At 37.2% G+C, this 27976-nt stretch overlaps 1 protein-coding gene across 1 annotated transcript in view; it reads left to right on the forward strand.

Moving 5' to 3' along the window:
• ADAM22 (ADAM metallopeptidase domain 22) overlaps window positions 1–27976 on the forward strand; it is a 230760-nt gene that overhangs the window by 150569 nt on the left and 52215 nt on the right. Inside the window, exons 6-17 of the mRNA XM_068973408.1 lie at window positions 5695–5758; window positions 8036–8105; window positions 12632–12702; window positions 14438–14512; window positions 16460–16531; window positions 17360–17526; window positions 18942–19026; window positions 20022–20112; window positions 21798–21849; window positions 25212–25311; window positions 26372–26443; window positions 26658–26750. Of these exons, the coding sequence (XP_068829509.1) occupies window positions 5695–5758; window positions 8036–8105; window positions 12632–12702; window positions 14438–14512; window positions 16460–16531; window positions 17360–17526; window positions 18942–19026; window positions 20022–20112; window positions 21798–21849; window positions 25212–25311; window positions 26372–26443; window positions 26658–26750 (1012 nt within the window). The remainder of the gene's footprint in view (window positions 1–5694; window positions 5759–8035; window positions 8106–12631; window positions 12703–14437; window positions 14513–16459; window positions 16532–17359; window positions 17527–18941; window positions 19027–20021; window positions 20113–21797; window positions 21850–25211; window positions 25312–26371; window positions 26444–26657; window positions 26751–27976) is intronic.

Raw genomic sequence — 27976 nt, forward strand, 5'->3', positions numbered from 1 at the left:
TGTGTGTTCCATTTCTTTACTCGTGTCTGGCTTTTTGTGACCCTATGGACTATAGCCCACCAGGCTTCTCTCTCCATAGGATTCTCCAAGCAAGAATACTGGAGTGGATTGCCACACCCTCCTCCAGGGGATCTCCCTGGCCCAAGAATGAACTTGTGTCTGCCTCCATCTCCTGCATTGCAGGCGGATTCTTTACCCACTGGGTCTGTTGGGAAGCTCACAGCCTTGACATACTTCTTTCCCAGTTTTGAACCAGTATGTTGTTCCATGTCAGGTTCTAACTGTTGCTTCTTGACTCACATACAGATTTCTCAGGAGACAGGCCAGGTGGTCTGGTACCTTCATCTCTTTAACAATTTTCCACAGATTGTTATGATCGACACAGTCAAAGGCTTTAGTGTAGTCAATGAAGCAGAAGTAGATGTTTTTCTGGAATTCTCTTGTTTTTTTCTGTCAACCAGCATTGACAATTTGATCTCTGATTCCTCTGCTTCTTCAAAAGCCATCTTATACATCTGGTAAGTCTTGATTTATGCATCGCTGACGCCTAGCTTGAAGGATTTTGGGCATAACCTTGCCAGCATATGAAATGAGCACATTGTATGGTAGTTTGAGCATTGCTTAGCATTGTCCTTCTTGGGGATTGAAATGAAAACTGACCTTTTCCAGTCCTACGGTCAGTGCAGATTTTCCCAAATTTGCTGACATATTGAGTGTAGCACTTTAACAGCCTCATCTTCTAAGATTTGAAAGAGCTCAGCTAGAATTCTGTCCCTCTACTCACTTTGTTCATAGTAATGCTTCCTACAGCCCACTTGACTTCACACTCCAGGATGTCTGGCTCTAAGTAAGTGATCACACGATCATGGTTATCCAGGTCATTGAGACCTGTTTTGTACAGCTCTGTGTATTCTTGCTACCTCTTCTTAATAGCTTCTACTTCTGTTAAGCCCTTACTGTTTCCACCTTTTATCATGCCCATCCTTGCATGAAATATTCCCTTCATATCTCCAGTTTTCTTGAAGATACCTCTGCTGCTGCTGCTAAGTCGCTTCAGTCGTGTCCGACTCTGTGCGATCCCATAGACGGCAGCACACCAGGCTCCCCACTCTAGTCTCTGTGATTGTATTGTTTTCCTCTATTTCTGCAGTGTTTATTTAAGAAGGCCTTCCTATCTATCCTTGCTATTCTCTGAAACTCTGTGCTCAGATGGGTATATCTTTCCCTTTCTACCTTGTCTTTCACTTCTTTTCTCAGCTATTTCTAAAGCCTTCTTAGACAACCACTTTGCTTTCTTTCATTCCTTTTTCTTTGGAATGGTTCTGGTTTCTGCCTCCTGTATAATGTTTCAAACTTCCATCCATAGTTCTTTAGGGACTCTGTCACCCAGATATAATCCCTTGATCTCTTTGTCACTTCTGCTGTATAATCATAAAGGATTTGATTTAGGTCATACCTGAGTTGCCTGGTGGTTTCTCCTACTTCCTTCTTTGTAAGCCTGAATTTTGCAATAAGGAGTTCGTGATCTAAGTTTAGCATTCTAGTTAGTCTAATTCATCTCAGCTCATTTCTGCTACTTTTTTGGGGGCAGGAACCAATCACACTTCAGTTTTGTGAAATTCTTGTTTGAAATCTTTAAAAGACTTCCTGTCTGTTACCAAGTTAGAAACATGAGTGTTTTCATCTAACAAACAGTTATGGAGCATCTGCTGTGTGCCAGCTGCCTGGAATATTAAGCAGATTAGAACGTGAGCCCTGTCCCCAAGAGCTCCCAGTCTAATGGGGAAGCTAAACCTAGCCCAACTTCGTGCTATGGAATGTGGTAGGTATAGTTGTTTTCAATGAGAGAAAAAACTGAGAAAAATGCAAGCTGAGAGTGGTCACTGAAAAGTGAGGTCATTCTTAAGGGTTCCAGAGAGTCATTACCTGAAGAAGATAGAATGGGCCCTGGAACAGGCTTTCAAGGGATCTTCCAGGAGAGGGGTTCAACTGCCACATCTTCCAAGAAATTGAGAAATGAGACCTAATGGGAAAGGCTGGGAAATCTTGCCAGTCTGCCTAAGTTGTGCTTCTGGTTAGGCTCTGGCACTAGGTACTTGAGAGTCAGGAAGAAGATAACACAGGGATCAGACAAATAACCAGAGAAAGGAGGTCACATGCGTGAGAGCAAGACAGTAAGTTCACTTACTATTTGTACTAAAAGACTGTTTGACTAATTTTAAATAAATTCTTTGAATAAGGAGACATTTTTACAAACATGGAACCCATACCTAATATGTGAGAGCCTCAGCTTTCTTAATCTGGAAACAAACATTGATGTATCCTCCAGCAATAATATTGTTATCTCTGATCTCAAGGCAAGCACAGCTGTCAGCCAAGAATAGTACACTGCGTCTGCCGACTCTTGTGACAGCAAGTGTCTATTGTAGGCTTTTCCCTTCCTCTCTCATTCCTCTTAACATCTCAGTCCAAAGTCACAGTTTCAGCATCTTGCCTAGTACATGTTCCAGTACTGCCCCTCCCCCCCATTTTCCAGTGGATATAACATCATAAGAGCAGAGAAAAGGTATTACTGCCTTCTAGAAACCCTAACAGACCCAAGACCCTCAGACCAACGGCTACTAATCCTATGCAGTCCTTTGAAAGAGGATGGAAAGGGAACTTGAAGGACCTTTTAGTGACTTACTGAGGTGTTTTAACTAACTAAAATTTACCTCTCCCTTCAGAAGACTTTCACTTAAGACTAAACAAAGACAAACAGAAAGCCCACTGTGTGTAGGAACACTGTCACGTTTGTGTATAAGTGTGTTTTGGTGTATGCAGACTTTTATAAGCATGATAAATAAATTCACTGTTCCTTTATTACTTCTCATCTTGATTTTACCTTATGAACAAACATTGCTGACAAATATTTAGGGGAGCTATTTCTAAATAGTAAATAATTTATGTTGTCTCACTTGTAGTGATTCAATATGAGATAAATTATTTCATCCATGACTCATCTTCTATAAATTGCCAAATGCATGTTGAGAGTTTTCATTTTCCTGATATACAGAATTCCATTAAAGAACATAATGGGTAAAATAATCAAACTCATATCTTTTCCATAAATAACCTGCAGGTACATGTGATTTTCAAATTTGAAGACCTAATAGTTAGTATTTGGGGCCTGCAATGTTTGATGTTTTGACAAAATCCTGTAACTATGGGAACGTTAATGAATGGAATCAACTGTAAATTTATTGCCCACTTGTGGCAGTTTGTAGGAATTACTGTTTCCTTTCAAAATCTGGTTTTGATGGTAACTTAAAAATTTTACCTCTCTCAACTGGCCAGTAATGACTTGGTCCTAGCTATAGATTTTTACAAGTTATAAACTATGTGATAGACTCAGTATACTTCCTGGATTGTATAAAAAATCAACCAGAAAGGTTTCAAACAAAGCAAATGAAACATACCTGCTTTTTAATTGTTAAAGATTTGAACATATTTTAAATTAAATATGGCATATTTTCATTTATGGGACCAGAATCTTCTATATACGTATGGTGTTAGAATCTGCTTTGTTTATACTGTGTATCAAGATGTTTGAGTTCAATAAAAAGTGACTGATTTTTGCATTGGATACTAACCTAATTCAAGAGGAAACAGCCCCTGATGCTGTTTAAACAAAGCCATCTGTTTGCTACTTAATCAGTGTAGTTGTGTGAACTTTGGCAAAGGGTGAACGTTTTGTACAGTTTTCTGGATGGATCTGACCAGTTATCAGCAGAATGTTCACTGCCATATTTGCCTACTGTTTTGAAAAGTTTCCCCCCACTTATTCCTTAGGCATATATTGTCAGTAGTATTCTACAAACTGCATCTGTTTATCTTTAAATTCCAAATGCAATGTCACTCAAATTCAGAAAGTGCACGTTGGGTCGAAAACATTACAGATGTGTAAAGGGCAGTTCTAAGGGTATTTGAAAGTTTGAGGACATGTGGAAGATGTTACTGCAAGAATGAAAGAATTTGGATAGAGACAGAGCTGGAGGCCGTTATAATTATAGCTCAGGAAAACCAGTAGATTTCACTAAGTGATCAATGAAAGACACATACTGTTCTGTGGTTAGCAACTTGGGCTTCATGCAGTCATTTCCACCTAACACTGATAAATGACTGCAGAAGATCACAGCTTTACTCTTCTCAGATACCAGAGAGGTAAAGACAAGTTCCTTCAGTATCAGGAGGAAACTGATATTAATAGAAAGACCATGTTCCTCTAAAAGAAGGGGCTATCAGGATCTTTCTGAGTGGGAGTTGAGACCATATGTAGCTTAGGATGCCCCCAGAGAATTTCTCAATTGGCTGATGGTCATCTCTAGCCCAGGAGGTCCAAAATTGAACTCTGGATTTGCGCCTGCATCCTGCTTCCTTGTGCCCATCCTGTTTTGCTCTTCCTGCAGCCTTTTCCATCTTATTAAATGGATCTTATGAAACACCATTTTTCCAGTTGCTCATGTCAAAACCTTAGAGTCTTCACTGACTCTTCTCTTCCTTGCAAACTCCCTTTTAAATCCATTAACTAGTCCTATTGATTCTACTTTGGAAAAATATTCAGAATTTGACCGGTTCTCACCACCCTCACCATTACCACCCTGTTGTATGAATGAAAGCGTGTGGCCAGTTGCACTGGCTGGGTCAGCTACTTGTCAGCCACTTGTCTCTTGGGCTTCAGTTTCTGTAACTTGTGAAATGTGGGTAGTCATTGTACCTCCAGCATAAATTTGTGGAAAAAATGAAATGAATGTAAAGGATTTAGCTCATGGTGAGTTGTTAAAATATGTCAGCTCTTACTGCTAGAGCATCTTGCAAGTATGCAGTTTAGGCCAGTCTCTGTATAACCCTCGGCCAACTGCCTCAGAATCACTGGGGGTTTGTTTGAAGTGCAGTTTCCTGGGTTCCAGCCTGGAAGTCCGAGAGGGTTCTGAGAGTTTTTAATTTTTATATGCTTTCCAGGTGATATTTTGCATATTAAAATTTTAGATTTATATGTTGGAGGAAGGAATAATGGGCCACAGTTGGAGAATGGTAATCCTGAGCCTCAGAGTCAGACACGACTGAAACAACTAAACAGCAGCAGCAGCAGCAGTCCTGAGCCTGGGGAAGAGTCAGGATGAGGGGACCCTGCTGCTTATGGGGGATCAGGGGCGAGGCCTTTCCTTCTCAGCAGTATGCGTGGGTGTGTGTGTAATGTATGGCATGTCTGTGTGTAAGATATATGGATTCGGATATGTGTGTTGTGTGGCATACGTGAATGTGGTATGTGGTGTTTATATATGTGGAGATGTAGTGTGTAATGTATGGTATACAGGTGTGTGTGTGTGTGTGTGTGTGTGTGTGTGTGTGGTATGTGGTGGTGTGAGTGTATGATGTGGGGGTGTATATGTATGGGTGGATGGTGTGTGTGTCTGGTATGTGGTAGTGTGTGTGTATGATGTGGGGGTGTGTATGTATGTATGTGTGGTGTGTGTGTGTGATATGTGTGGTGCATGTGTGTGTGGTATGTGATGGGTACTCCATGTGATAGGTACGACTGAAAAGTAGGGTTTGAGAAATAAACTGGTCCTCTGGCTGCTGCTGACTTTAAAATGATCTGGTTCTGAGGCAAGAGTCAATTGCCAGGCCTAACTGTCTTCTTATTCTTGGCAGTGGGATGTTCTATGATGGGAACCACACCTATCTCATTGAGCCGGAAGGAAATGACACCTCCCAAGTAAGTGCTCCTTCTGTTTGCCATGGCAAATGTAAACAATGTGGGGTGATTTCTTTCCCCCTCTTTTTCTTCTCTTTTTTCTATTTTGCTTTCTTTTCATATTTCAGGGTCAAGAATATATGTATAAACACAAACATATTATATATATATAAATGCATATAATATGTATACATATATTTTAAGTTAAATAGTGAATAAGGAAAAACCCTAGACTGTGAGAAAATAAATTTATCTTGTTTAAGCCACCCAGACTAAGACCACAGCACTTTATGGTGGAGATAGTAATGAAGGCTTCAGAACACCTCAGAAGAAAAGTATTTCCAGCAGAGGGGAAATGTAAGAGGTTCAGTTCAGTTCAATCGCTCAGTTGTGTCTGACTCTTTGCGACCCCATGAATCGCAGCATGCTAGGCCTCCCTGTCCATCACCATCTCCTGGAGTTCACTCAGACTCCTGTCCATTGAGTCAGTGATGCCATCCAGCCATCTCATCCTCTGTCGTTCTCTTCTCCTCCTGCCCCCAATCCCTCCCAGCATCAGAGTCTTTTCCAATGAGTCAATTCTTTGCATGAGGTGGCCAAAGTAAGAGGTAGATTTTTTTAAAAAAAGATCACTGTGGTTTTGCCTTGTTGCTGTTCAGCTGCTAAGTCGGGTCTGACTCTTTGGGGCCCCATGAAATGCAGCACACCAGGCTTCCCTGTCCTTCACTATCTCCTGGAGTTTGCTCAAATTATGAATACTGAAGACAGTGAAGGACAGGGAAGCCTGGTATGCTGCAGTCCATGGGGTTGCAAAGAGTTGGACAGCAATAACAAAGCAAAACCACAGCGATATATATATATCTTTTTAATCTACCTTTTACTCTTCCCATCTGCTGGAAATACTTTCCTTCTGAGGTGTTCTGAAGCCTTCATTACTAACTCCACCGTGATGTGCTGTGGTCTGTCAGTCTAGTCGGCTTAAACAACATAAATTTATTTTCTCACAGTCTGGGGACTGAAAGTCCGACTTCATGGTGCCAGTGGGGTCAGTGTCCATTGAAGGCTCTCTCCTTGGGGTGCAGATGGTGTCCTGTGAGGTCTGGTGTCTCTCCCTCTTCTCATCAGGGCACCAGCCTTATCGGACTCTGACCTCACTCTTGTGATCTCTGTTAACCTTTATCGCACCCATCTGACCCTATCTCCAAATACAATCACATTAGGAATTTATGACTTAACCATGAGTTTGGAAGGGACATAGACATTCAGTTCATGATGGATCAAATCCACAAATAATGTGATTTCCCACTCTTTTTATTTTCTAGATTCCAGATTTTTCTCTTTCGCCTGTTTTCTTTAAGGCCCCATGCTGATAAAATTTGGAGAAATCTGAGTTTTCTCAGTTCTCCTCCTCAGTTTAGTTTAAACATTCACTCTCTCACAAATTAGGAAATGGTTGCTATTATTGACTAAAGAGAAACATGATGCATTCCATCCTAGCTTTGTACACACAAATAGTCTTCCACGTATCATGGAACACCAATCAAGCACTTAGAGAGGCAAATAATTTCAAGAAACGCTCATTGTTCTGCCACTCATAAACAATCTTGTATGGGAAACTGTTTTGTGTTACTTTCCAAGTACCCACTGAAAGCTGTCCTCGTCTCTTTGCTTGACAGTGTGATTTTTAAACAGTGATATCATTAAATTTGACTATTTATGACCTTCCGTTTTTAGTAATTGAAGGAAGCCAGATGAAATTATTTGAATGCTTATTAATTTTTCTTAGATGAAACATGGTTTTTTATCTGTTGGATTTTTATAGATCTTTGTGTGACACTTGAATTTTGAGGCAGGGTCTGCTGTGGGCATTCTGATTGTGCCAGTCACCTGCTTCCCAACAGGAAGACTGATAGCTCTGCAGTCTGCCTAGCAAAGCTGTCAGGCTCTAACAGGAAGCAGGGCGTCATGGAAAGGAACCAGTCATAGAAAACATTAACCCCATTCCCCAGATGTCTTACTTCTCCTTGAGGGAATAGGTGCATTCATTTCTTTGCCATTACCACAGGCTTTGGCTTCTCCATCCATGAGGCATTTTACTTCTAATGGGCTATCACTGTGGTGCTGGGATAATATAGGAGTGAGTGGGAGGGATGTGCAAAGGCTCATTGCCTTCCCAAACTTGAGAGAATGTGTAGTCAAGCAATGATTCTTTTAAGGTTTCACTTCCCCCAGCTGTGATCGCCTGAGCCTGGAGATTTCTGGTTGTATATGCCTCATCTCTCGTTTGTGTTATTTCAGGAGGATTTCCATGTTCATTCGGTTTACAAATCCAGACTGTTTGAATTTCCTTTGGATGATCTTCCATCTGGTATGATTTTCATATAGTGATTTTTTAAAAAAAAGACAGCTTTAATAATTCATTTTAATGTTTTATAATTAATTATATGAGGAATATCATCAGCCTACGACTGCTCATAACAGTTTTAGAAAGTCAAGTGACATTAAGAGAGAGAAAAAAATGCAAACTGACCTCATGTTTATAGTGGGTGAGTTTGGAAAGATATTGCTTGTACTCAACAAAGAAGAGCTTATTAATGTTAAAAGACTCAAAGTAAAGTATTCCTTTACTTTGTTAAAGCAAAAATTGGTCTGCATATATAAAATTCACTCTTGGTGAAGTACTCAGTTTGCACATATAGAGATAAACTTGTAAATATTTTCCCATTTATTGTTTCCTCATTTCTTTTTGCCCCAGCATTTTAATAAAGAGCTATTGTAGATTAATATGTATTATTATGATGATGTGCTATTTGTGAAATTGATCTTTCCTTCCATTGTGTGTTTATGAGTCCATCTGTTTATAGGTTTGATTTGAGAGTTGCATCCATGTCTTTTGGTGAGAAGGGCAGGGTATTCATGCTTCAGCCTTGGCAGAGGAGCAATGATTATGCAGAGAGCATTTGTCTTTGTCCACAGTGGACTCCTTTCCGTGTTCTCCTTCTAAAGAGAGGGTATAGCTGATGTGGAGATGCTTCCTCCCCTTCTTAGCCAGCCTGATTATGGCCATGCTGCTGCTGCTGCTGCTAAGTCACTTCAGTCATGTCTGACTCTGCGCGACCCCATAGACGGCAGCCTACCAGGCTCCCCCATCCCTGGGATTCTCCAGGCAAGAACATTGAAGTGGGTTGCCATTTCCTTCTCCAATGCATGAAAGTGAAAAGTGAAAGTGAAGTCGCTCAGTCGTGTCCGACTTCGCGACCCCATGGACTGCAGTCTTCCAGGCTCCTCCATCCATGGGATTTTCCAGGCAAGAGTACTGGAGTGGGGTGCCATTGCCTTCTCCGATTATGGCCACAGTATAGTCAAATTTTTAAACTTCTTTTAGTCTCTGTAACAACTCTGTGAGGTCAATATTATTATTCCCATTTTAGAGATGAACAAACAGAAGCTCAGCTAGTTTGTCTTTTCTAGGGTTCCACAGCTAGTAAGAGGCTGAGTGGGTGTTTGGATTATGGCACCAGGAGACTGTGCCTTGGGAGACAGGCACCAGGGCAAATGGGAAACTTACTAGACTAGAGCAAAGTCTAAACTCCTGCTTAGGAAAATGACTTAAAGGCTGCATTGTCTCCTTGTTAGAAAATGAAGTAAGTGTTTTCAAATATTCTTTCCTCTGAAATAAATTCATAGCTCCTTGACCTTCTGCAGTTACCCTAAAGAGAAACAGAACTCACCCCTTCTCTCCTGCTGCCAAAGGGAAGGAAGTTCCTAGTTTACAGAATTTGCTATTTGGAAAAATCTGCAAATGAATAATAGATACTTTTACTTCACATAGACGCTTTATACCGTTCTTTCGTTATCATATGAAACTTTTTAGAATTCCTAGTATGGTAAGAAAATAAATCCTGATTAGCTGCTTGAGAACAAAGTTGCAATCCAATAGGCATTACTGGATGTGATAAACATTAATTAATATTTAAAGTAATAACTAAAAGTTCCCCACTAAGGACTTTATTATAGGCTTGCCATGATACAATCTTATAATTTTTTTTAAAAAAACTTCATTCAGAATTTCTTTACAACAGAAACTTTGGAGGTTACTCAGTAGTTTTTCTGCTGTGAAAATGAATTTTGACCATATTCTTTGAAAAACCTCAGTTTGTTCCTGGTTATCTTTTAGTATCAGAAGTTGACAGTATTCATTTTAAGAGTATTATTTGCCTCAAGCTTTTTAGACTTACTATGACAAATTGGAAGGAAACAAAAAATAGGCAAATGTCAAAGCTGCAATTTTATATAAGCTCAAAACTAAGCTTTTTATTAATTTTAAGTTTAATAAAGTGTCACTGGGTTGTGGGTTATATTATGTCTTTTTTGCTATGCATTATGTATTTCCCAGAGACAGAATATGATCAGGTGTTCCCCAATCTTATTTGATTATGGAATGCCTTATTTTACATGACACATCTCTCAAGACTAGTTTTCCTAAGAACACATTTTAAGAAAAGATTTTTGTTTACATATGACCACTGAGCACTCACTGTTTAAAAATTACTATGATAAAAAACCAACCAACCAACCAACCAACAGAAGCAAACAAAACAGAAATAGACTCATAAATATAGAGAACAAAGGGGTGGTTGCCAGCGTAGATGAGGGCCAGCCAAAAGAGGAAAAGGAGGTTTAGAGACACAAACTTCCAGTTATAAAGTAAAGAAGTCATGGGAATGTAATGTAAAGCATAGGGAACATAGCCAGTAATACGGTGATAACTTTGTACAGAGGCAGACGATAATTGGGCTTACAGTGGTAACCATTTTGAAATGTATATAAATATCAAATCACTATTTTGTACACCTGAAAATAGTATGATATTGTATGTCAGTTATACTGCAATAGAAAATTACTATGATGAAATACACCAATTTTGTGTACTATTTGCCGAGTTCTGACACTCTTGTACTCCCCTGATGAAGAATAGACTATTTCCATTACCCCAGTGATTTCCTTTGTGTCCCTTTTCTGTCAGTGTCTCCCACTTCTGCAGTCCCTTTTCTGACTTTTTTCACTGTAGATTAGTTTCACCTGTTCATACAAATGGACTCATTCATCATATTCAGCTTCGTTTCCTTATTAGCACATGGCTGAGATCTATGTTGTCAAAGGCAGCAATAGTTCTTTATTTTGATTACTATGTTCTTATGTATGCATATAGCACAACTTTTCATCTCTTCTGTCGATGGACATTTGGATTGCTTCTAGTTTGGGGCTATTATGAATATAACAACTATAAACATTCTTGTAAAAATCTTTTTTTGGGGACACACATTTATATTTCTCTATCAAATACCTGTGAGTTTAATAACTGGGTCACAAGGTAGTATATCTTTAACTTTATAATATTGTTCTCAAGCTTCAGCATCTACCAGAATCACCTGGAGGGCTTGGTAAACACAGATTGATGGCCTCATCTTCAGGCTATTTTTTTTCAGCCACTATATTGAGGTGTAATTGAAATACAAAGGGCTGTATATATTTAATGCATAGAACTTGATGAGTTTGGAGGTAAATATACATCCATGAAATCACCACAACCTATGTCATAAACATATTCATCCATTCCAAAAGTTTCTCCTGCACTATTTATGGTGATGATGATAAAAACTATTAACATAAAATCTAACCTCTTAGCAAATTTTTAGGTATACGATACAGTATTGTTAATGTAGGCACTGAACTGTACAGTAGCTCTTGAAGACTTATTCACCTTGTATAACTAAATGTTTGTCTGCTTTGACTAGTGACTTCTCATATTCCCTCCTCCTAGCTCCTGACAGCCACCATTCTAATCACTGTTTCTCTGAGTTTGAGTATTTTAGATTCCTCATGTAAATGGTATTATGTAGTATTTGTCCTTCTTTGTCTGGCTTATTTCACTTGACAGAATGTCCCCTAGGTTCACGTGTGTTGTTGCAAATGGCAGGATTTCCTTTTATAAGACTGATTAATATTCCACTGTGTGTATATACCATATATTCTTTATCCATTCATCCACTGATGGACATTTAGGTTGCTTCTGTCTCTTGACTGCTGTCAATAATGTTGCAATGAACATGGGCGTGCAGACACTTCTTTGAGATCCTGATTTAAATTCCTTAGGCTATATGCCTAGGAGTAGGATTGTTAAAATCATATGGTATTTCTATTCAAATATTTTGAGAAATATTCATAATGCTTTTCATAGTGGCTGTACAAATTTCTAGAGCTTTTGATTAAGTACGTCTTGGGTGGGTTATAAGAATTTACTTTTCCAAGTTCTCAGGTAATGCTAATGCCACTAGTCCAAGGAACACAATTTAAGAACCACTGTTGAATGAAAAATCTCTGAACCTTTTCCTGAACTGGTCATACCATTGTATACTCTCAGCATTATATGAGAGTTCTAATTGTTCCACATCTTCACCAACCTTTCGTGTGCCATTCTTTAGTGAAGGTTAGTGGTGGAAGGGAAGGTCAAGTGGCTATTTAGATGATTTCCCATTAAAATATGATGGTATTTATAAGAGAAATATGAGAAAAATTTTGAGATAAATTAGAACTGGAATAATGCTTGAGATTTTTTTTGAATTGTATTCCTTTGTGGTATGTTTATTTATATTAATGTAAATGTAATTACCTAGATTAATGTTCTATATTTTAATTAAGTGTGATATTTACATTATAAAATTAATAGTTATGTATAATTATATAATTTATAGATTATAATTATAATAATCATTGTTGATTAAAGTAAAGTTATATAATTTATACTAATTAGGGCTGGTAGAAGTTTGATTGCCCTTCATGAAAGAAACCTGGCAAATGCGCTAAGTTAAATTTATTTTTGTTTCCTTTTAGAATTCCAACAAGTAAATATCACTCCACCAAAATTTATTTTGAAGCCAAGACCAAAAAGAAGTAAACGGCAGGTATGTATTCACAGGTGTATGTCACAATATTTTAAAAACTTTGGCAACTGCCAGTCAATTTAATCTACATTAAGTCTGTAAGAAGTAAGAATTAGTTTCAGGCATTTGCCACAGTGAGGTAAACAGCACGGGTGACATATTGATAGGAGCAGTGGAGTTAGGGCCATATTATTTCATAGACTCAAAATACACTCAAGATAGTAGCGATAATATGGACACTCTCCATACAGATGGATTATGGGGCCGCTGCCGTGGCATCTCAGGCTGTTTCTACCATAGGCCTCCTTCCTTGCCTGAGTATATACCAACCACATCATGAAGTCTGCTTGGATGGTACTAGCCCTTATGTTTATCCCCTTAAGAATACCCCCTTAATAATGACTCCATCAAGTTTTAAAACTGCAAAATGCTATTTTCACACTTGAACTACTCTGGAGTCTAGGATATAAAATCAGAATGTCTGCTTTATGAATGTTCAGTGCATATTGAACTTAATAATAATAATAGCAGTTTATTATTTACTGTACAATGCTTTAAGCCACATGAAGTGGGTACTATTATTATTCTTTCACAGGAAAAATAATAGATGTCTCTGAAATGTGTACATGACTTGCCCAGAATCATAGATCTGGTAAATGGTTTATACAAAATAAAAACTCTGGTCATCAGAATTAAGATATCATCACAGTTGTGGTGGTAGTTGGTGTAGGGGTGTGTATGACATAAAAACAGGGTGAGAGAAATAAGTGTCTAGTAAGACAAAGCTTTGAAGGGACCATGTATTTTCTTTTTAATATATGTTTAGTAAGTATGAGGAGAAGGAAATGGCAACCCACTCCAGTGTTCTTGCTGGAGAATCCCAGGGACGGGGGAGCCTGGTGGGCTGCCGTCTATGGGGTCGCACAAAGTCGGACACAACTGAAGCAACTTAGCAGCAGCAGCAGTAAGTATGAAGTAAAATATGTTTACAGACAGATTTCTAACATGAATAATAATTGCTAAATATTTTGAGGACTCACCATGGGCAATTGTATTAACGTATTTAATCCTCATAATTTTTTGAGGAAGGCATTATCATTATCCCTATTTTAAAGACATTGAAACGTAAGAGACTTAAGAAACCAGCCCATGGTTACACTGGGTTACCTAGCAATGGAGCTGGGATTCTGACCTAGAAGTCTTGTCCCTGAGACACACAGTTGAATATTACTTGGCCTTAATAAAGAAGGAAATCTTGCCATTTGCAACAACATGGATGGACCTGGAGGGCATTAAGCTGAGTGAAATAAGCACTGGGATGACCCAGAGGGATGGTACAGGGAGGGAGGAGGGAGGGGGGGGGTTCAGGATGGGGAACATGTGTATACCTGTGGCGGATTCATGTTGATGTTTGGCAAAACCAACACAATATTGTAAAGTAATTAACCTCCAATTAAAATAAATAAATTTATATTTTAAAAAAAGAAAAAAAAGAAAGAAGCCAGGCAGAAATAGACAAATATGGCATGGTATCACTTACATGTGGAATCTAAACACAAAACAAACAAACAAAAACACATGGAAACAGTAGAAACATGGTTGCCAGTGGCTAGGCAGTGGGGGAAAAGGGAGAGATTAGTAAGAGGGTGCACACTTCCAGTTCTAAGAGGGGTCATATCTGAGGACCTAATGTGTAAGTTTCCCACAGCCAGGTTCCAGGGCTTATTTATGCGCTGTTTCCTTTATTATGCTGCAGCTTCGTCGATATCCTCGTAATGTAGAGGAGGAAACCAAATACATTGAACTGATGATTGTGAATGATCATCTCATGGTAAGGTTTGCTGAATTTTGTGTTGTTTGAACTTGCCCATGCCTAGCATAAAACGGGTGGGTGCAGAAATATGTTTAGAAGAAAGAAGCCTAAAAAGTTGTAACCTGGAGAAGGTATTTGTATAATCAAACATTTCTGTTACCCAGCAACAACCTGTAAATAGGAAAACACTCTTAGGTGAATCAATTCACAGTATTTTGTGAAGTTCCAAAAATATTTGTGCGATTCATAATGTTAACTCCTTGGATTTGCTTAGTTAATGTAGGGGCTAATATCTTCTCTTACTAAAACGGCAAGGTTGAAAAAAAGGGAAACTTCCATTTTATAATTGAAAAAGTGTAGCAGCAATAATGTGACACTTTAATTTGCAATGTTTAGCTTTGTCCTAATAAAAGCATTTTTTTTTCTGTTTTTCTTTTGCTGTGCAATAAACCATTTGGAAAGGCTTATAGGCTTATTTACAAAACAGAAACAGACTTATAGACTTAGAGAAAAAATTCATGGTTACCAGAGGATAAAGATGGAAAGAGGGATAGATTGGGAGCTTGGGATTGACCTGTGCACACTGCTGTATTTAAAATATATAACCAACATGGACCTACTGTATAGCACAGGGAACTCAATATTTTATAATAACCTAAATGAGAAAAGAATTTGAAAAATAATAGATACACATATATGTATAACTGAATCACTTTGTTGTATGCCTGAAACTACTACAACATTGTTAATCAAAATATTCTCCAATATAAAATAAAAAAAGAAAAGCTTATATAGCCAAGCTGTGAAGATTTTTAGGATAAAAACCTAGCCAAACTTTTTATTAAGTCAGTTTTTTTTTAATGCCCAGTTTACGGGCATGTTTTATACTCAATTCATGGGCATATTATAATCAGCCTGGTTACATTCATTGCACATCAGTGAATTATAATTGTTTCATGTAACCAAAGTTTTAAACTAAATATATTCAGTGATGCACTTTGTTGAATTTTACTTAATTTCAGGTACATATACATTTTAATTTACTTTGAATAATTTATTTGGGAGAAAATATGTCATTTATTTAAATATGATTAAGCTAATAGAGATTTTAATTAATTATTAATAATTATTATTAAAGAGTGCTTCTTCCTTGTTTATGGTAGGACTGAGTTTTGTATTTCTACCAATTTAATTTCATGAATGTTATTTTTCCTGAGATTTTTACAGAATAAGCTGTAAAAGCACATATTTTGGACATTTTAGGATATCATAAATTCAAATGTCTGTAAGCACCTATAGGCAGATAGTTCAAAGTGAGCCAGATATAAAACGATAGGGAAGGGTCAGGTCTGTGGCAAAAGAGAAGTCACATGGTCTGTCTATCTAATAGGAGTGACTGCTTCTCAGCCCTTGCCAGTTATTACCATGTGTGGATACTGATTTTAAATGAAGCCAGAAACCAGATTTTACACGATATAGCTTGAGTTTTAAAACAGCCTTGAGGTCAAACCAAAGATATATGTTGTTCACATCAAGCTGTAAGTCACCTCCTTGTGACCATTAGAGCTTTCTTGTCTTTACTGAGTAACCCTTGTGGAACTTTTCATACTTTCAGCATTATTCACATTTACTTTCTCTGGCTTTCACCCTACTTTTATTTGTATGTCTTGCAGTTCATTGATAACTTTCGTATATGTTCTCATTTTGAATAATAATCTTGTGACAAAAAAATAACCTTTTGAAATGGATGCAATGGGTATTTTTTATTTTATCTCAAAGATCTGTGAGGCCTCAAACTTTAGGAGCCTTGCCACAGACTTTGCAGTATCTAAAGAATTACTTGTCAACTCTTGAATTTTTTTACAGAAAACTTTAAAGGCCTTTTAGTTACACCGTATTTCCTGTGCTGAGATGAGCATTTGTTGATGACCTTGAAGTCCTTCACTTGTTTTCTTTTGCTTTCAGTTTAAAAAGCACCGGCTTTCAGTGGTACTTACCAATACGTATGCGAAATCTGTGGTGAACATGGCAGATTTAGTAAGTATGAACCCGATTCAAAATTGCCACAGAGGAATTTTATCTCCTGATTGCTAATAAATTGGATAATATTCTTATGTTTTCACCTACCTAAATTGCACTTTAGCCAAGGTGTCCTGTAAATCTGTGGTAACTCTGTCATGAACTTTATTTAACTTTGATCTCTGACTGGGAAGATGATAAAAGGAAGAGGTCAAAGATACACCTTTATGACTAAAATTTTTTTTCCTGTATTTTTTACACTGGAAAAGAAAAAGTTGAGTCCTAGCCCCTATCAAAGATATTCACAGTGTATTTCTAGCAATGAAAAAACAGCTGTGCCTTTTCAAAAGAGTGCCTGGTGCTGTGGGAATGATGCAAATAAGTAGTTCTACTGTACCTACTTTCCAAATTTCCCTGACAAGTCTGTGCCCGTACCTTCCCCATGAGTTTAATTAAGGCCAGTCAGAGAGTACAGAAATCATCTCCTTGGAGAGTGTTCTATTTTTTACTGGGGCAACTCAGGAAAGCCTGAGTCTTACAGGGTGCCAGAAAATGGACTCTGGGGGGACCTTGAGTAAGGGTGCAAATATCTGTCAAAAGGGGTATTTTATGTCTAATTAGTACTCTTTTCTTTGGATGTTACTTGGTAAACAGTTGGATTCTTATTACTCAAGAGAAACGTGTAAGTTAGAAAAACAGTTAACTCCCTTAAAAATAGTGAAGTTTCTCACATTTCACTAAAACTACAGGATTTTCCATAAAAGGAGCTTTGTAGGCCTGTTCATAAATCATTTGATTTTTTTCCCCATGTGTATAGCTGGTGTGTTCATTTTGTTAATATACTAGATATATAAAGACCAACTTAAGACAAGGATAGTATTGGTTGCCATGGAAACCTGGGCTGCTGACAACAAGTTTGCCATATCTGAAAATCCACTGATCACCCTACGTGAGTTTATGAAATACAGGAGGGATTTTATCAAAGAGAAAAGTGATGCAGTTCACCTTTTTTCGTACGTAACTTTTCTAATGATTTAGTACTTTTCTTCATTCCATGTTGAATACTCATTACTTGTGATGAGATGTATTGTTTGTACTGCATAATGCAATTAGGATTTGATGTAGCAGATATATTTGAAAGAAGTTTTAAAGCGCAGATTGTTTAAAATTGTCACGAATATTCAGTAGGTTTAATTTTGAGTTATTTTATTATTGCATGTATATTTCATTTTTTAAGAGATCTAATCAGAGCATTTACTGAGTGAAAGTACCCTTAATTCTCATAAGGAGTTCTCATATTCTTAACAACAGAATAATTATATTCTTTAAATTGCTGTCTTTTAAATGCTAATTTTCTCTTTGTTTTTGGTCTAAGAGAGAGCTTAGTATCTCTAGGGTATATTTTATATTTTACTTTTCCTGACTCTTATGGTTTGTTCTGGGGGGTAACATGTATATTTAATATAAAATCATCTAATGCCAAAGCTGTTGAAGAAAGTTATAAGCAAAAGTGTAGTTTTGAGGTAGCTTTTTATTTTACACAATTCCAAATTTACAGAAAAGTTGCAAGAATACTACACTACAAGGAAATTCCATATGCCCTTTACCCAGAGTCATCAGTTTTTGATAGATTACTCCATTTGTTTTATAATTTTCTTCTTTGTATTCTTCTTTCTTCCTTCCATCTATCCATCTCTCTATCATTGTGTGTGTTTGTGTTTTTTTTTCCCTGAACCATTTGAGCGTAAGTTGGAGACATTTAGTTATTGGGCCTTTACTACTAAATACTTGTGTATATTCCCCGAGAATAAACTGCAGTAAACTCTCAAAACCGGAAACTTTAACCTCAGTACAATGTTTTTATCTAACCCACTGTCTGGATTCAAATTTCACCAATTGTTTCAATATTATTTTATAGCTTGCTACTCCTTTCCCTTGTCCAAATCTAAGATCCGATCCAGGATCACACATTACATTTAATCATCATGTCTCTTCGGTTTCCTTTAATCTGTAGTATTTCCTCAGCCTTTCTTTGTCTCTTTTGAAGTTAACATTTTTGAAGAGTTTAGACCAGTTATTTTATAGAATGTTCCTCATTGTGAGAATGCCTGATGTTTTCTCATTGTGAGATTCAAGTTATATGCATTTTTGACAGAAATACCACATACATGTAGCTCATATTAGAGATTCTTTTTCAAGAGGTATAGTTCTATTTAAGATATTTGTTCATCGCAATGGGAAACATTCCTCAAAAATGTTTTCTTCTGGTTATGTGTGTGAACAATTTTCATATTCTTCTCTCACCTCCAGAATATATAGTATAGAAATGTATGTGTATTGAGAAAATAAACGTGGTAAATTAATAATGAGAGGTGCTATGATATTTGAGCTGTGAGCAGTAAGCCTTTTTCATTTCCTTTTCTAAAAGGGGAAGTCAATTTGAGAGTAGCCGGAGCGGGGCAGCTTATATTGGTGGGATTTGCTCGTTGCTGAAAGGAGGAGGCGTGAATGAAGTAGGTGTGAACATCTGTACAATACAAAGTGGTATGATGGCTGACGATGTTTTCCTAATATTTAAGGGACAATTTCTCAGTATACTCCAGATATTGTTATTTTATTAACAGCCAACCTGGTTACTGCAAATGACCCAAGGACAGAATAGGAAAATAATGGAAGATAATATTGGATAATTCTGTTCATATTTTACTCAGAATAATTTCCAGGCTTAGCAATATGCTGATTATATAGAGAAAATCTTTACCTTTCTTAAAAAGAAGACCCTATTTATCACTTTGACTGATTTTCCAGAAATTGAGAAATTCCCTGAAACACTGGATTACTACTTAACAACTCAGTTGAAAATTTTTCTTCCTCAATGTTTGGCAAATTTTTGGAGGAAAAAAATAGACAAAGTTTTCCAAAGGGTTACTTCTACCCCTCGGGCACTAAACCTGATGGAAGTGATCTAAAAGAAAAATACCTGAATCTTTGAGAGGCTACATATTGAAAAGAAATATGCCTAGATGTTTTCAAGTTTATTTTGACCGAACATCATCACCACCACCTCTAACTCATATTGTTTGTTTTCTGAAGCCAACTTCTATTTAATTTGGGGAATTTAGAAGTGCTAGTAGACAAACAAAGATGAGCAAGTTCAAAATAAATTATTTTTATTTTCTATTAACTGGATGACTGGCTTAATTGTATACAAGTATAAAGCTTTTCAGAAATGTCACTGGTGAAATTTGGACTCAAAAATTAGATTTAAGTTTCCAAATCTGGAAGTTGATGATTCTCTGGTTTCTTCTCTATAAGACTTAGTCAAACATGGAATTATTTCTTGCTACCTTTTCCTTAATGCTCCATAGTTCAGTACTAGCTATTATGTATTAACCTCTGCTAAATAAAATGTTTAGAAGTTTTTTTAAGTTATATTGTGACATGTTCCCTGGTTCATCTTAAATAAAAAATAATTTGCACTTATAAGTATTTTATTTTTGTTTTTCAGTTTGGGAAAACGGACTTAATGGCAGTTACACTTGCCCAGTCATTAGCCCATAATATTGGTATTATCTCAGACAAAAGAAAGTTAGCAAGTGGTAAGTTTAAGTACATGTGTGGTTTAGTTATATTTAAAAGAGACTATTTATAAAATATTTTGCAGAGTGAAATTCTTTAACTCAGTTTTTTAATCAAAAGATTTTGAGTGATAGTATAAAGATAGCCTGGGCGCAAAATGTTTTTTTCCAAAAGTAATACAAATGTTAATATTTGCATCACATATGAAATTTCCTCAGTGTATAATAAACATTAAAGCCAGGTGTTGTTAAATTAAACTATGAATTTAAAGGACATAAGTTCAGTTTGGTAATTTTGAATGATCTCAGCATAGAGGCTTAAGGTGTATGTTTTATTATCGTTTATTTAAAACATCTCTTAGCATTGCTACAGAAGTAGAATTTGCCTGCAGAATCAGATCTGATAAAGGGCTCAGTAAAATATGGGCCTAGTAAAATATGCTAGGTTTAGCATCTATGATGAATATATATTCCCAGTAGGTAAAGTTACTTTACCAGGAATGACCAAGCACTATATATTTGGAGTAAGTTGACTATAGTGAAAGTGAAGTCACTCAGTCTTGTCCGACTCTTTGTGACCCCATGAACTGTAGCCTACCAGGCTCCTTTATCCATGGAATTTTCCAGGCAAGAGTACTGGAGTGGGTTGCCATTGCCTTCTCTAGGGGATCTTCTTGACCTGAGGATTGAACCCGGGTCTCTGGCATTGCAGGCAGATGCTTTACCATCTGAGCCACCAGGAAAGTAAGTTGACTATAATTGTATTTATTATTTTAGCAACAAATACCATAAATATGATTGTTTATAATAATTACAACTATTACCATTTATGGGCTTGCCTTGTGGCTCAGTGCTAAAAAATCTGCCTGCCAATACAGGAGACATGGGTTTGATCCCTGGGCCTGGAAGATCCCCTGGAGAAGGAAATGGCAACCCACTCCAGTATTCTTGCCTGGGAAATCCCATGGACAGAGGAGCCTGGTGGGCTACAGAACATGGGGTCACAAAAGAGTCAGATACAACTTGCGACTAAACAACATTAAAAATTACCATTTATGAAGTGCCCACTCCATAAAAGATAGTTGAATGGCAGAACTATCTACATCTAGATGCTCATTTAATCCTCAAGATGATCCTGCAAGGTATTCATAATCAGCTGATAATGAAGATCTATAAAGTGTCTGGATCTTAAAAGAGTAATGTCTGTAAGATCACACACATATTAAGTGGTATACCCAGATTTTGAACCCAGGTGTATCTGATTCTAAGACTCTTCTGCTTAACCAATATACTGTACTGCCTCCTACCAGCAACCTTGAGTGCAGAGGTTTTAAAAATGGATGAGAAATTACAGGAATTTCCATAAAAACCTATGAAACCAAAATTCTGTGGTCATGCATCACTATTTCATTGCTATTTGATTGTTAAGCCATTTTAACTGAGTACTTTAAAAATACAGCCACTTGTTAACATTTTGCAAAAGACTTCTGGTAGAAATTATATAAGCTCAATAGAGTCAAAGTAGATTTTTGTTGCTATGCATTGCATAAAGCACTTCAAATGTGAGGAAAATTAGAGGACTGATCCTTTACTGATTTGTAAATGTACATAAGGAATAAAGTGAACATACACTTTTAAAAATAGTAACTACTCTAATGCACATGTTTTCCCTTTGTAACAAGGTGTATGTATTCATTTTCTCTTAGGTGAGTGTAAATGTGAGGACACGTGGTCTGGATGCATAATGGGGGACACTGGGTGAGCCACTTCTATTTAAAAATAACTCACTGTTCCTTTCTCTACTGTGCTGTTGTCTTCTTAGGAGGATGGCAGTCAATAAGTTACTGCCTGGAACCCTACCTATAGGGATTTAAGACAAAATTGGCAGTTGATTTTCTCAGTGGCTCTGTAGGAAATGTATTTTCACAAAACAGTCTTTTGTTTATGAAAACAATTGCTGTCTGTTAAGCTAGTAAGTCAAAGATTTTTTGGGGGGGCAGGGGATAGGACTTTGAAATGTGGTGAGTCAGGGCCATGCAGGATAAATGATTCCATCAACTTCAGGTAAATATAATAATTTTTTTAAAGAATTGCTTTCTTTTTTAAAGATTATTGAAGTATAGTTGTTTCATAATATTGCATTAATCTCTGCAGTGCAGCAAAGTGATTCAGTTATATATATGTACATTGTTTTTCATATTCTTCTCTGTTATGGTTTATCATAGGATATTGAATATAGTTCACTGTGTTATACAGTAGGACCTTGCTGTTTATTCACTCCTTATATAATAATTTTCATCTGCTAATCCCAGGGCTTTCCAGGTGGTGCTAGTGGTAAAGAACCTGCCTGCCAATGCAGGATACATAAGAGATGTGAGTTCAATCCCTGGGTCAAGAAGATCCCCTGGAGGAGGGCATGGCAACCCTCCAGAATTCTTATCTAGAGAATAGGGTCGCAAAGTGTTGGATACAACTGAAGTGAATTAGCATGCACGCATTTGTATCTGCTAATCCCAAACTCCCAGTCCATCCCTTCTCCATCCCCTCTCCCCTCTGGCGACCTCTGTGTCTGTGGGTCTGTTTCTCTTTTGTACAAAAGTTCATTTGTGTCATATTTTAGGTTCCACATATAAGCGATATCATGTGGTATTTGTCTTGTTCTGATTTACTTCACTTGCTATGATAATCTCTATTTCCATCCATGTTGCTACAAATGGCATTATTTCAGAATAAGGAAGGAATGAAGTTGTTCAGACAATTTAAACTCAGTACAGGTTTATTTGGAAGATTTGACATGAAACACTTGATAAATGAGTTTACAGTAAATAATTGTAAATTCCATTAGTTAATTCACTTAAACATTAGCCATTATGTTAAGAAGTGGGACTATAAGTGCACAGGCTAGGGGGAGAGATTTTTATAAAAACTTACTCATTCTTACCTTAATTGTGTTTTCACTTTTATAAAAAGCTCAATGTAAAAGAAGTTTTGAAAAATACAGAAAATAAAATTTGTACCACCTCTTTTCTTGCCATCAGGTGATCACTCTGGTTAATATTAAAATGTGCTGTGCTGTGCTTAGTCACTCAGTCCTGTCCTACGCTTTGAGACCCCATGGACTGTAGCCCACCAGGCTCCTCTGTCCGTGCAATTCTCCAGACAAGCATACTGGAGTGGGTAGCCTATCCCTTCTCCAGGGCATCTTCCCAACCCAGAAATTGAACTGGGTTTTCCTGCATTGCAGGTGGATTCTTTACCAGCTGCGCTACCAAGGAAGCCCCTGTTAACAGAACGTTAAAATAGTTTTTTTTAAACCTAGTAGTTTGGGGAATTCCTTGGCCATCCATGCTTCCACTGCCAGAAGGCAAAGGTTCAATCCCTGATTGGAAAATAAGATCCTGTATGCCATGAGGTGCAGCCAAGAAAATAAAATAAATCCAGTAGTTTTGTATTTTTTCTCTTTCCATTTTTATTGTTTTATACAATTTGGATTATATTGGTTATGTGTTTATTCATTTTTTACTTAACATTATAGATTCAGCATTTTTCTAAGTCTTCATTCTTTAACACTATGATTATTAGTAACTACATGGTATTTTAGTTTTATTAATATATCACGGTTAACAGTTTTCTGTTGAACATTTAGGTTATTTTCATGTTATTTGCTGCTTTAAATTGTGCCCCCATAAACATCTTTATTCAGACATCTCTGCACACATAGCAAATTAATTCCTCAAGAAAAATTTCTTAAAGTAAAATCACTAGATTTAAGGCTATTTCACATTCTGAACATTGTTAATGCATAGTACCAACTTGCTCTATTGCCAGGTTTCTTTTTCTATTGACCCTTGATTATTTTGGAGTGTATGTATATATATATCTATATATATAATAAATATATATTATTTGGAGAGAGATATATATATATATATAGTATTTTGAAGCAATCTGAGACTTGAATTGGAAGAATAGTTACAAAGAAACTTTTGTTACTGAATCATAAGTTCTTCCATGGTGCCTATCACTTCAACATGCCAAACTTAATGTACCTTTCTGTGGACATAAACTGGGGCAAACTCAGGGAGATGGTGAGGGACAGAGGCCTAGTGTGCTGCAGTCCTTGGGATTGTGAAGAGTTGGACACTGAACACAACTTGGTGACTAAGCAACCACCACAACAAAAAAATGTACATTTCTATAAACAAGGGCATCTTCCTGTAGGACCATAATTCAACCAAAAAAATCATCTAATTCTTAGCCCTCATTCAGGATTGGCCCTTTGTTTCTACAATGGCATTTTAGCAAAAACTTCAGAATCAGGATTTTTTTATTACAGTCAGGGTTTGGTCTCTTCAGTCTGGGATAATTCCTGTCTATTTTTGATTGTCACAACTTTAACACATTTGTAGATTACAGGTCAGAATTATTTTGCAGAATTATTTTGCAGAATGCTCTGCAGTTTGGGTTCCAGCCCAAGTGTAATATTTAGGAAAGACTTATTGTGAAATAAATTATGTCTAACTCTCTTTGATGGAAATTACACGTATGTAGGTGTGTGTTTCCTTTGAATGGGTATGCAGATAATGCAGAGCAAATCATAGTTGCCACTGGACTTCCCAGATGGCACAGTGGTAGAGAATCTGCCTGCCAATGTAGAAGATACAAGAGACATGGGCTTGATCCCTGGGTCAGGAAGATCCCCTGGAGGAAGAAATAGCAACCCGCTCCAGTATTGTTACCTTGAAAATCCCATGGACAGAAGAGCCTGGTGGCTACAGTCCATGGGGTCGCTAAGAGTCGGATTTGACTGAGCACATAGTTACCATTGGTCACCAGTGAAGAATGTGTTGTTTAGTCACTAAGTTGTGTGCGACTCTTTTGTGACCACATGGACTGTAGCCCGCCAGTCTCCTCTGTCCATGGGATTTTCCAGGCAAGAATACTGGAGTGGGTTGCCATTCCCTTCTCAATGCAGATATTATGTGTAAGTGGAATTTATTATTTATTTATTTAATTTTTAGGAATAATGTACAGTGTTAACAGCATTAAATTTTAAAACTAGTCTACAAACAAGAGAGACAGAAATTATACCCAGCTATTGCCTTTCTTCTCTGTTATAGATATTATCTTCCTAAAAAGTTTACCCAGTGTAACATTGAAGAGTATCATGACTTTCTAAATAGTGGAGGTGGTGCTTGCCTTTTCAACAAACCTTCTAAGGTAATAAGTGTGATCAGAGTTGTTAAGTTATTAATCTTTCTCAAATATTATAAACACAAATTTTCATTCATTGTGTCTTATGGAATGAAACTTTTCAACTTGGTTCATATGTATTCTTGATATGTTGAATGTCTGCATTTCTGAATTAAATTAATCATGGGCTATTCTGATGGGAACAAAAAGCAGGTATAAATTAGAGTTTTGCTTTCTGAAAGACATTCATTTTCTTTTCATAAAGCCAAAGGAGGATTCAGGGTTTGCGTACAAAAACAGCTTTACTTTGCATTTCTTTTTCATTTTCTTGATGCATTTTTTTTCCCCTTTGGATACTGAATCATAATTCATCCTGATGGAAAAGGAGGTCTTTGTCCTCTCATTAATCCCCATCTCTGGGGCAAATTATTACTGCTGTTCTCTGCAGAGCTATGTGAATAGGTACAGCTGAATTTTATATTAAATAAATCCATGAGTTTATTAATTTTTGTGATGTTTTCCTCATTGCCCACAAAATAACTTTGTTTCACAAGTTAATACAGTTGATACAGAGCTTTTCACAGGTAATTGAATTTGATCTTCAGAATAATTCATTATGTAGATGGAAACTAATATTATTGTTATTATTGTTTTAAATACTAAAACACTTGGGCTCTAAGATGGCAAGCCATTTGCCCAAGATACATGGCTAAGCCAAGATTTGAATACAGACATTCTGACTCCAAATCCCTTGCTCTTGTTTGAAATGAAATTTTAGGAGTCCATCTGGCTTTGTTTTAGCCAATGCCTAGATCATTTTTTGCTTTGATGGCACTTATCAGACCCTATTTGGTGTATGTGTTATATATGAAAATATGATTAAGTCTGAAATGGAATCAATACTAGACACTTCTAAAGTTTCCAGTTCTAAAGTTCTACAGTCATACTTTATAGCTTAGGAAAATAAAAATATATTTTGAAATGACTGACAGGCCAGAAGTATAGTTGTGACACTTGTGGTCTCTCATATTATATTTGGTGCTGACTTTTCTACATTTTAGTGCCCTTCCTGTTTTTCATCCCACAGCTTCTTGATCCTCCTGAGTGTGGCAATGGCTTCATTGAAACTGGCGAGGAGTGTGACTGTGGGACCCCTGCAGTAAGTCTTTGAGTTTGGATGATTTCTTTAGGTTATTTGGGGATATTCTAGATCCATACTGAACCATACAGAGCAAGTGTTGTGCCTAGAAATTTCATGAGATTCTGGAATAAAGATGATAATTCTGAGGCTGTACATTTATTTTGGAAAATAGCCTGATGCTTTCAGGAAAATGACACCCCTTTCATTTTTTCCAAATGTTTATATTCCTTAGGAATGTGTCCTTGAAGGAGCAGAGTGTTGTAAGAAATGTACCTTAACTCAAGACTCCCAATGCAGTGATGGTCTTTGTTGTAAAAAGTGCAAGGTAAATAAATGTTGATTGATAACCAGCTGAAAGAAAAGAGGATATATTTGATAAGTTATTAAGGCAATAACTTAAATAGTTAATATTTAAGGTAAACATAAGCAAATAACAATGGACAATAGTAAGACCTGATGAATGTTGAGTGACAAGTGCCAGAGGCTTTATAGGAGTCTCACAAGTCTTGTGAGGAGTAGTTACTATTTTTATTCCCATCTAACAGATGACAAAACTGAGGCTTCTAGTGATTAAATATACCAAGTAAATAAGGAGCTAGGGCCTGTGTTTTTGTAATCCCTAGAGTTTGTGCTGTTTGTACTGCCTCCCTGAAGAGCGTGCACTTTAAATGAAACCATTTAATGTGCTATAATATATATGTATTAAAAGACGCTTACTCCTTGGAAGAAAAGTTATGACCAACCTAGATAGCATATTGAAAAGCAGAGACATTACTTTGCCAACATAGGTCCGTCTAGTCAAGGCTATGGTTTTTCCTGTGGTCATGTATGGATGCGAGAGTTGGACTGTGAAGAAAGCTGAGCGCCAAAGAATTGATGCTTTTGACCTGTGGTGTTGGAGAAGACTCTTGAGAGTCCCTTGGACTGCAAGGAGATCCAGCCAGTCCATTCTAAAGGAGATCAGCCCTGGGTGTTCTTTGGAAGGAATGATGCTAACGCTGAAACTCCAGTACTTTGGCCACCTCATGCGAAGAGTTGACTCATTGGAAAAGACTCTGATGCTGGGAGGGATTGGGGGCAGGAGGAGAAGGGGCCGACAGAGGATGAGATGATTGGATGGCATCACCGACTTGATGGACGTGAGTTTGAGTGAACTCCGGGAGATGGTGATGGATAGGGAGGCCTGGCATGCTGTGATATTCATGGGGTCGCAAAGAGTCGGACACGACTGAGTGACTGAACTGAACTGAACTGAATAATATTAATAATAATAACATAATGTAATATAATTTAAATGAAACTATTCTTTGAATAATGTGTTTCCTTTATTGTAAAGCCAAGTAGATATTCAATTCAGTTCAGTCCAGTTCAGTTGCTCAGTCATGTCTGACTCTTTGCGACCCCATGGACTGCAGCACACCAGGCTTCCCTGTCCATCACTGACTCTTGAAGCTTGATCAAACTCATGTCCATCGAATTGGTGATGCCATCCAACCACCTCATCCTCTGCCTGCCTTCAATCTTTCCCAGCATCAAGGTCTTTTCAAATGA

This window comes from Capricornis sumatraensis, chromosome 5, assembly GCF_032405125.1.
Source record: "Capricornis sumatraensis isolate serow.1 chromosome 5, serow.2, whole genome shotgun sequence".
Taxonomy (NCBI): Eukaryota; Metazoa; Chordata; class Mammalia; order Artiodactyla; family Bovidae; genus Capricornis; species Capricornis sumatraensis.